We start from the raw sequence: 11,386 nt of genomic DNA on the forward strand, positions 1-11,386 counted from the left end.
TACTTACAGGCTCCCTCCTCTTTTCTTCCCTCATTTGCAGACATATGAGTCCTGCAGGCACAGATTTAAAGTTTTGGGTTTTAACCCCTTAATCACATGATCAGACCTGTCGGCCAATGGGAGAGCTCGTTTCAGATTTCAGCCCAAGAGGAGAGAGGGGAATAAAGAGAGGAAGAGAAAGAGACACGCACTGATCTGTGCTCGTGGGTCAGTCCGCCGGTATTGACAGCACTTCTTTACACTCTCTCCTGCCGTGGATTATCTGCCTTGTATTTTTTTGGGAGTGTAACGATGGCACATTTGAGAGCAAAAGGGATTCCCACTGGGAAAAGTCCCGGAGTGTGTCCTGGAACAGAGTGAGAAGAGGAGGAGGGGAGAGAGCAGAAGTTTTTTCCCCTCATCTTTGCCTCTGCAGGCGTTTCTTCTGTGGGAGAATGGGGGCAGGAGCTCTGACCATCTGTGTGAGTAGAAACTACAAAGCATGAGTTGCCTCAAAGACTTCAACCTGTGATTAAGGGCTAAAGAAAGCATAGCGGGACTCTTTTGTGACGGTATAGAATGGTCTAGTAGAAACAAATGGCTTTTAAAAATGTCAAGTAGGGACACATTTTTCTTCCCCTCCGTAAATAAAACGGTGCTCTCTAAATACAAGACTGCTGCCATCAAGATAAACACTTTCGCTTGCGGTCCTAACGAAGAACGCAGATCCCTTGTCAGCACTACTTTAAGTCTGCCATCCTGGTGCAACAGTGTAACAGTGCAAGAGAAAAAAGAAAGGACAAATACACACTGTAGCTTCTTGTTTCCTGTAGGTAATTTCTTCCTGGCAATGATTCACTGCCTCAATGAGGTCACTTTCCACAAAGTTTCCTTTAATGGAAGAAGTGTTTTCACAAGAACTAAACCTCTGTGACGGACAACGTTTTGTGTCATAAAACGGCACGTCTGTAGCAGTGTAGTTTCTTTGAGTTGAGCAGCTGTTTCTTCTGGTGCTAGTGGTGCTTTTGCTCCCAGTGACCACCCACATAGGGAGAGAGAGAGGGGGAGGGTGGAGGTTTTAGGGAAGGAGGGCACATGCTTGGGCTTGCTATCATCTTCATGAACAAGTTTAAAGACACAGGAGATTGCCTTGCCTTGTTTTTCTGTGTGTTTCACATTTTCAAGAAACTACTTCATCTGTACAAAATGTTTCAAAGAAGTATTTTTGATCCGACACTTAGACATGTTTGAAAACACTTCTCAAGGGTAGAGAGCAAACTTTCAACAGCTTCCAGAGTCTCTTTATAGTTGCTTGACAATAGCTTTGTTTTCTCACTGTTAGAAGTTGTAGTGTGAACATATTTAAGGATGGGGGGAGGGGGAAGAGGATGAGGATTATTAGGCTAATCACAGCAGACCGTCCTGGTAAACAATGGAGACCAACAGGAAGTGCTTCCTTTCATTCCTGACTGTTTTATTTCTCTCCGGCTCTGTAGCTGTCTTTTTGTTGTATTGCCAGGGACACTTTAACAAAAACCTTAAAAGTAGCTGTAAACACTGAAGTTCTGATTATCAACTACAGCGCTTAACAAAGGGACAGCACTGAGGGAGTAGTGTGCGGTTTTGACTCAATTCATGAGTACTTTCACACTGAAGTACTGACAAAAGCACAAGTATTTATTTGCTCACAACTCGGGTTTTTTACATGTGGTCCAACACCTCAGCTCAGCTTTTATTACAAATACAAATACTGCCTGCAAATTGATTTAAATGAGTGTTTTCTCAATTGAAATTGAAATACTTGCAGAAAGTAAGCGATATCGCTGAATTAATAAAGTAAGCTCCATGTTAAATCCCTTCCAGAAATCATTTATACACATGTGGTTTTGTTGGATCCTTGTGGTTTGTTTTATCTTACCAAGAGTCATTTCTATTTTTGTACTTTTGCAAGTTTTTTCTTATATTGTGTTGTGGATGTCCACTTTATTATTGATCCTTTTATTGCTATTCTTAATGAATCTTCTCTATAGATGCGTTGAAGTGCAATATTTCCACGCTTTGTATTTTTGGAAGTTATTCTCATGAATGCATGTATTCCTATATGCATCCTGCAGTGAGAATGAGCCATGTGTGTGTGTGTGTGTGTGTGTGTGTGTGTGTGTGTATGTGTGTGTGTGTGTGTGTGTGCGTAAAGACAGATTTAGGGGACATCTGTTCAGTCCACAGTCAGACCTAGCTCAGACTGGCTTAACCCCTGCATGAGTAGTAGTAGTAGTAGTAGTAGTAGTAGTAGTAGTAGTAGTAGTAGTAGTAGTAGTAGTAGTAGTAGTAGTAGTATTTGAGCCAGTTTGCAGACCTGAAAGGCTCAACTCAACCATTGCTCCTTAATCTGTGCTGTGGCCAATTAACATTAAAGAATCAGACAGTTAGTATACCTACCCAAACTTCTTATTCATACAGACTTTTAATATTCTCCAACACCTGAAGACCAAACCAGTGTATTATTATTATTATTATTATTATTATTCAAATACAGTTTGTCAGTGCAGTTTAGCACATACGTGTTACTTTTCAGGTAGAAATCCAAGCATTCAGAATTAAAATTCAAGTGTGCTTAATCACTATTTCACATTCATCAGGAAGATACAATTGGCATATTTGCATGCACCTGTCACAAAGGAGTCGATGACTGAGCACCAATAACACATTGTCTGCATAAGCTTGTCAGACACATGTAGTATTAATGCTGCCAGAGCATCTGCCATGAAAAAGATCTTGTCTCCTCAGCCATCTTAGCACCATCTGGAATGTGGGTTTTTAATCAGCTGATCTGAGCGTGGCACACGCTCAGATCCATGTTTAAACAATCGGCCACATGGGACATAAATTGAGTGGTGCTTCCTCTTCACCAACCAATTCCCTACATGGGCAAACCACTGTGTCACTGTGGACCTCATTGTGACGAAATCATAGCCAGGGCCTCTCATGTCATTGTGCGGGTCAGCTCACCCGTTTGAAGCTGTGATCTCGGGAACAAATATGTCACATGGTGTAGTCGTAGCTATGGGTACGAGAGTTAAACTGTGTTGTTTTGATGTGCAGGAAGTCTTTTCCTCTTCGCCCAGTGTCCGAAGTCTGCGTCTGGTTTGTGTGTCTTAACTCTCTTGGTTCCTAGTACTAATTAAAGAAAGGCAGAAATGCATTATGCTGCAGTTAAAAGTGCTTAACAAATGAGTAACTCTTACCCTGCTCTTTCTAATGTTGGCTTGTTAAAGGGAGACTGTGTGTGCACTCAGTGTTTACACTCAGCACGTGGCACTGTTTGCTTTGACAAGTTCTAAGATAACAAATACTTAACAGCTGGTGAATTAACGCACTAAATACATGCTTTGACTCTCGTTTACAAGGTTTGTCTACTTTGGGGAATGGGTTAAAATGGGCCATTAGAGCACAGCAGTGGTGCAAAGTAACAAAGTACATTTACATTTTATTCACTACATTTTAGGGAAAAAAAAAATACTTTTTACTGCAATGCATTTAACGTGACAGCAATGTTTAACAGTTACTTTAAAAAAATATATTATTTTTTATAAAATGTCATGTATGAGCTATATTAAACTACTCATCAGTACATAAAGTGATAACATCAGCTCCTCAACCAGCTATTACATTATTACACATTTTCACAATAATATCTTAATAATAACAATCCAATGAAGTAATAATAATAATATAATTAAATAGTATATAACATACAGGTTATATTTTCTGCATGCTAGTAGTAGGAGTCATTTTTACTGTGAGTACAATATGCTGTCAATACTTCCATACTTTTACCTAAGTAAAGGATCTGAAAACTTCTTCCACCACTGGACACAGTCACGCACACATTTCACTAGATTAAAATACCTTTCTGTTCAAAAAGCCGACCCTTGAATGCTTCCCTCTCAGTTAATATATAAGCTTCAGGCACACAATGTTTAATGTTTTCTCAGTATGAAGTGGACTAATCATCCTTCCACATTAACATTATTGTCATGGATAATGCAGCTGGCCATCCCCTCACCTTTACATGTGTGCACATACAGTACGTCTATTTATGCAGGTGTTTGTGCCACTCTGACAATGCCTTTGACCAAAGGTGTTGCGTGGTAACCTGATATTTGTCATAGCAACACATGCACGGCCATCCCTCCCCAGCTCTAAGAACACTCTGTCCTCTAAGTGCATGACAGTATGACAGTGCATGTATGGACTCCACGGGGACACCATCACCATCCACATACACACACACACGCACACACACACACACACACACACACACACTTTTTAGTTTGCGGAGCAGAGAGAGCCTCCCTCCACCAGGACAGGTGTCTCTGTGGTATCTGAGCTGATGCACCCTATGCTCATAGCGTCGGTGGCTGACGGCTGCTCTCTGTTCTTCTCTCTGCAGCACAACAAGACAGCGGTGCAGGTTAAAGAAGACATGAAGAAGATGGTCCAGATACCCATACTGCGACCCATGACAGTGACAGCCAAGTACACCAAGCTGTTTGGAGCGTCCCTGTCTGAGCTGCAGGAGAAGGGTCTGGTGGAGGATGGTGTGCCTCTGGTGTTGAGGAGGATGGTTGAGCATCTCCGTAAGCACGGTGAGGAAAAAAACAACGGAATAGAATAGAGCAAAGGAAGCACTGTAATGCTGGATCATCTTATTTAAGATACAATCAAAATTGGCTTTTTTGTTTTTGATGAGTGGGCACATTAAGTGCCCCATTCAGAATTTCACAGATGTAATAAATGATAGAAATGTATCAAGAAATATTATCAGTTTTAGAAGTAGTGATTTCCTCCAAATAAGTCAATGTGTTATGAATCTAACATGTTTAAACCTTGAACAGATCTTACAAGGGTTACTAAAGCCTGATATAAATACAGAGGATTTATTACCATTTGCAGTTTCAGTGATGCAATAATCAGAGATATCATCAAGTCAACCCAAATACAAAGTGGTTCTCTTAGACAGGTGAGACAGAGTGGAAAAATGCTCGGCAAATTTTTTAGAGAAAGGGGGAAAAAAGACGCGATGCAATATGAAATAAAAACACACACAATACTTAAAAGAACAATATTATCAATCCCACCTAGATAATCAATGTCATCAATGTGCTCTCAGCCCAGATGATAACAATAAAGATAGAAGAAAAAAAAAAAGACTTGATGACTGGTTAGGTGTCAAAAAGATATAGACAAAAATCCAAATTTGCCTACCCAAATATGTATGGTATACATCATTTGTACTGAAAAAGCTAAAACTTGAAAAAACACTGGATTGGTACTTGGTGTTGACCTACTTTATCATATTCCGTAGTTCTTCTGTTTGACCGCTAGATGTCAGTACAAGGAAGGGGAGCTTCTTCCTTATGGCTGCTGAAACTACAGGCCTCTTGTTGAATGACATTTGACTTAATCTGTCATACCTCAGCCATGGATAAAGACTATAATAAGGGGGTGACTGCTTGATTATAAAATAGTAATAAAGCATCCTCCAGGGAAACAAATCTCTCTAGGTTAGGGTTACGGTTAATTAGTTAGGCCCTAAAGTGTCTGCCTCAGGAACTATGTTTTGGGTAGAAAGTAGTTCCAGATAACTGTAATTAAAATTCTTAATTAATAAAAAAAGGGGCAAATATAAACAAAATTTAAAAATGTTAATGACTGGATATCACTAGAGTTTAAAAAATATTTCTAAACTATTAAATTATGCTTTCTCTGCAAATGTCAAGATAGTCAAATATCAAGTTTATGTTTAGATATATTCATTGTGTAACTTTAAGTAGAAACTTTGACCTGATGATTGTGCTACATGAAAGATCAAGGGGTCAGATCAATTTCTCCAAATCATCCTCTGAGGAAAAAAAACAAAACATATATGGATATAATGGCAATTTGCCATTTAGTTGCTTTGATAGTTGTTAAGATTGCTTGGACCATTGCTGGCCAACATCCTAAAACCTATAGCAGGACCTATAGAATCAGCTAAAGACTGAAACATTATTTTAGCCTTTTGTGGAAAACATGATAATGAAGCCAACATTTGGGGGACAGCTGATTTAATTCCCCCCCTAGTTAGCACTCTTTTTGAATAGTTGACAGATAGGCTGTCTCTTAATGGCATGAGTTAACTGTATGTTTCTCTAACTTTCCTCCAGCCTTGCATCAGGAGGGTCTGTTCAGAGTGAATGGCAATGTGCGTGCCGTGGAAACCCTGAAACAGCGGCTGGAGAGTGGAGAGGATGTGGACCTTCTCTCTGAATCTGATTCATGTACGGTGGCCAGCTTGCTCAAACGGTACCTAAGGGACCTGCCAAGGGGTCTGGTAGACCCAACAGTCCAACAGGCGCTGATACAGCATTATCAAGGTAACAGAAAGTAGTTGCTGCTGTTCCAATTCTGTCTCATGTGCCTCTTTGTCTTCTAGAATGATCCTACCAGCTCAAACTGATTCGTTTTTACATGTTTAAACCATCATGTGATACCTTTTCTGAACAACTTCCCAAATCCACGTTGTGACATTTATACCCTCGCAAGTGGAGTGAATATCTGGGTCTTGACTCTGATTAGATGATGAGCAAAGTTATCTTTAGCTACTGTACTGTACTATTAGTACTGCAGTCATCTGCAACAGGCAGGGGATAGAAAGGCACTGCAGAGTTAAGTGTTTGTGTGTGTGTGTGTGTGTGTGTGTGTGTGAGAGAGTGATTTGGCAGGTGAAGTGTCTGTTCACTCTCCTCCATCACTGGGTTCAATCTGTTTAATGTGAGGAAAGCACACATTTTAGCTGCAGTATTTCTATTCCTTCACAGACCCCATAAATATCAGCCTATTTTTCAGGGACTTTGGCCAAATGCTGCATTATATAACATCTCTTTGGTGCAAGACTTGGCCATAACTAGTGACTAAAATGATTGTACTGTACTTTGTAAAATCAGTTGGACCTCCTTGCCAGTATTTGGCAAACTTTAAAATATGATGATTGGGTTACGGCAGATGAAGTTGCAGATTGAATAGCAGTATGATAAAATATATATACACATCGATCGACCAATACATTTCCTCAATTAAGTTGCACATGTCGATAAGGACGGTAAGACTTAAGACTTAAGTTTCATACCATTATTCCGTTACTATATTCATAATCAATTAAACATTTTTGAGTAATTTATCCAGTTAAAAAGTGCAAACATTTTCTGGTTACAGCGTGTTGAATGTGAGGATTTTTACATTCCTCAATTCAAAATGTTGAAATTGAATACCTGCGAGGGTTATAATTAGCCAGTTATATATGTCACATTGAGCTCTGGGAATCGTGATGGATATTTGTCATTATTTTGGGGAATTTTTATCCGAAATGATTTACCAATTAATTTAGAAAAACTATTGACAGATTAACTTATAATGAAAATAATCATTTCGTTACAGCTCTAAATGGTTTCTATTCTTGATTTTGGCTTCTAACAAAACTGTATTCATTAACAGCTTTCTATATTGTAAAAAAAAACACGTAACCACATAACAATATCTCCAATGTGTGGTTTTCGCGTTTGCATAGTTGTAACATATTACGGTTACCCATAGCCAGTATTTTGGTATCAGTGTTGGCTTATTTTCCATATATTAGGAATGCATACATGCACACCTTTGCAGCTGAATGTGTATCTTATGAGCCACGCGTACAAAGACAGCACAGTAACACACTGATCAGTTAGTCTGAGGCGCTCCACTCAATGTGTAGATTTATTAGATAAATAAAGTATGCCAAAATAATACATACACAGTGTACACACACAAATATGAATGAACCAAGCATGCTCAGTTTACCGCTTTAGCAGGCGATAGCTGATTACGACAAATTAATTTAACACAGTACAGCGTTTTCATCTTTTTTCGTAAAAACAATATCATAATAATGTAATATGGCATAGGTGTTGCCTTTTCCTGTTTCCTGTTCTATTATTTGCCTTTACCCAATTAGTCAGTATATCCACATTACTGAGGATTATCCATCAAAGATCTCATTGTGTAAGTATTTTGTAAAAGCCCCAATAGTCAATACAATATCGTCACAATGTTGATGTAATTCATTTCAAAGCAGTTACAATTTTTTGTCCACCATTTTTCTCTGCATTTTCCCCCAAATTACAAAATCATGGTTGATGCATAACAATGTCATGTTTTGGTTTGTTTTTAATTGAAGTAAAATAGATAACACTCGTGCTACCTTTTATTTTAAGTGTAAAACATTCAAACTAAAATGTGCAGTTTCTCACCTTAAATTCATAGAATTCTGCTGGTCCCTATGTCCATCACATTGTATGTCATTATCTGCAGTGATTTGGTCCTTTGATTGTCTGCCTTTATGTTGGTCTATCTGTTAATGTGCGTTCTCTTTGTTTAAGGGGCCTCTACATATGTATAATAGCTTGAAGTGTTTTTTTTTCCATCGCTCAATGTGTGTTTGTTGAATGTACTAACCTGCAAAAAAAAAAACGACCATGTACTTTTCAGACTTGTGCACACACATAAGAACTTCACTCAGCGGCAGCAAGAGTAGTTGTGATCGCTCTAAGCATTATTCCCTCCATCACGCTCTATTTACTCAGACAGACGGGCACACATTCTTGCTTTCATATACGTGCACACTAACACACGTAGGCGCACGCTCTTTTGCGTCACTCATTCATTCGGGATCAGAAGCCATATCCGTTTATCCAACTCTGACCTAATTATGTGTCCGGAGTAATAGCATCAACATACTTTCAGGCTTTTTGCTCTAATGCTCACGTATTTACCACAACTCAAGATTAGATATTACAGAAATCAGGTGGACGGAGCTGTCACTGCCTGCTGGAGACCAGCTGTCACCCTATTTACTAAACTGAGAATGTGAACGTGTTTCACTAAAAGCATCTATGTTTTATGCTTTCCTGCTCCAAAGTAAATCAAGTCGGTTGTGTCACTCATCATTTAATTCTTGGTCATTTCATTGTGGCCAAAAAGACTTCATGTACTGGAGCATTTATCAACCTTTGTGCTAAAACATTGAAGCCAGAAGTTGAATGAAAATTGAGCAGGATCCCAACCTTTGACCTTTTCTGATATCTGATTGTGTGTCTACAGAGTGCGGTGATGATGTGTCTCGGTCAGATATGAGAGACCTGCTCCAGCAGCTTCCAGACGTCCACCACAGCCTCCTCCGCTACCTCTGCCACTTCCTCACCCTTGTGGAGTCCAACCACAAAGAAAACCGTATGACCGCCCTCAACCTCGCCACTGTGTTTGGACCCAGTGTCTTCCAGTGAGTTGAACCTGTTTTTTAGGTAGATGTTTTGCCAAGGTGTAAAAATAAACATCCATGGTCCAATCTCACCATCACGTCAGTATTCTCTTTTTGCCTTGTATAATATGCGTATATAACAACATTGAAGTATTTACTTATATTGACAACAGTTTTATTGAAACTTTAATATCTTTCCACCTGCATCAATTGATGTTTTAGCCTCTTGGGGCTCCTCAGCAAGCAGTAAACACCACATTGACAGATTATATATCATATGATATGTTGATACTATATAAAAATATCATATGATTGATAATGTTAGAATGAACATGTTAGAAAATATTTGCCTATAAACTCATTCAACAGATACAAAGCAACATTATAGCATTCATTTAGAGTCGTTTCTTCGCCGACCTGATTAACTCAAGTCCAATATTCACTCTTGTTTTGGTCTCCACCAACTTGTGAGGGAAATATTTGGCTCTTTAGCTGCTAAATGTTGTACTTTGTTCACCAGCTCATTGTTAACTTTGTCTGTCTACCATTTGGGGGTGAGCATGTGGCGTACAGTCAGTTTATCATAGAAAATATATTGAATATCTTATCTTGTCAGATAACTGCTGCTTGTTGCTGCTGGAAATGAGGTTGATGAGAGTGATACAAAGCAATGAGCTCAAATACATACGTATATAGAAATGTTACAGTAAAAACTGAAAGAAATCTTAACTTATTCCATTGTCATATAAAAATGTTTAATTTGTTCCAGTCAGTAAAATCACTTTATACTTGCATCATTATCATACTAACAATCAAATTTCCAACTGGGTTGTGGTTAAATGAATGCCTCAGTCTCACATTAGTTTTAATTTGTCACATTCAAGGGCAGAGGAGGCAACTTGACGTAACAACAACTAAACATCACAGCATTTGCAGTCATGTTCACTAAGAACATAACTGACATTCCTGAAGGTTTTGGCAAGGTTGTTGTTTTTACTGTGACCTTTACAAAACTTTAGTTGTTGCAGTCTGTAAATAACAGAGTGAGACAACTTGGCTTAGTCCAGGAAAAAACAGGCAGGCAGACAGTCCTGGTGGCTAAAGCGGAGGGATTCAATCCCCTTTCCCCTATTTCTCTTTAGTGAGTCAGATATTAAACATTGGTTTCATATGTCAGAGCGGTAGGATGGGTAGAATGATGAAAACCTCAAAACATGCAGTACATATTGAGTGAGACAATGAACCAGTCAAGTCTTACCCACAGACATTGCAGCTGTCTTTTTCGATACGTGAAGACAAAAAAAAAAAGTACTTGTTTACTTGTACATTTTTATTTCAGAATGGAAGAAAAACTCAGACTTCACAGTGCAGGCAATATTGGGGGAACACCTATGTAGGTTAATCACGAAAAAACTGGCAAATGTATACTTAAAAAACACAAATGAGTCTAAAAGTATGAACATAAAAGTTAGAATACATATTGAGAACATGGGTTTGGCCAGCAGGTGGTGCTGTAGCTTATTTAAGATAAAATCATGACAGTGTAAAAGTTTGCTTGTGAGGCTTACTTGACATTAAGTGGCAATACATTTTCCTTGAATCCATTTATACACTTCTTAACATTTTGCCAGACACCTGTATTTAAACTACTGCATCAGATATTCGTCATAAAAAATTGTTCCATGGTGTCATTATGTTTTCAACTGTTACTATGATGTTCATAAATAAATGATGCATCAGTCGCTTCACATGCCTCCATGCAGCCGCTGAATAAAGTACCCCCGTTCTCACTGGTCTATTTATGATGGGCTTACCGGGCAGCGAGTTTCAAATCATACTCGTACATGTTGACCGACAGCTACTGTTTTCCAAACTGGTGACTGGTGGGCAACTTCCAGTAATAAACTGGGGTGTTCAGGCCAGAGAACCCAGCATGATATCAGATGGGACCTTACTGGAAGGAATAGAGAAGAAGAAACTGCAGTGGATACTTCATACTGTACAAGCTGTTCTCTTAATCAGAGGCTGTGTGTGTGTGTGTGTGTGTGTGTGTGTGTGTGTGTGTGTGTGTGT

The 11,386-nt window shown here is 38.9% G+C and overlaps 1 protein-coding gene across 2 annotated transcripts in view; it reads left to right on the forward strand.

Annotated features, from left to right (window-relative positions):
- Positions 1–201: 201 nt before the first annotated feature.
- The window catches only part of fam13a (family with sequence similarity 13 member A), a 52,447-nt gene continuing 41,262 nt past the window's right edge, over positions 202–11,386 (forward strand). For both annotated transcript variants that reach the window (XM_031863392.1, XM_031863393.1), the window contains exons 1-4: positions 202–461; positions 4,433–4,628; positions 6,189–6,398; positions 9,157–9,334. In XM_031863392.1, coding sequence (XP_031719252.1) covers positions 435–461; positions 4,433–4,628; positions 6,189–6,398; positions 9,157–9,334 — 611 coding nt within the window. In that variant the 5' untranslated portion in view covers positions 202–434. The remainder of the gene's footprint in view (positions 462–4,432; positions 4,629–6,188; positions 6,399–9,156; positions 9,335–11,386) is intronic.

This window comes from Anarrhichthys ocellatus, unplaced genomic scaffold, assembly GCF_004355925.1.
Source record: "Anarrhichthys ocellatus isolate YVR2014 unplaced genomic scaffold, GSC_Weel_1.0 scaffold28, whole genome shotgun sequence".
Taxonomy (NCBI): Eukaryota; Metazoa; Chordata; class Actinopteri; order Perciformes; family Anarhichadidae; genus Anarrhichthys; species Anarrhichthys ocellatus.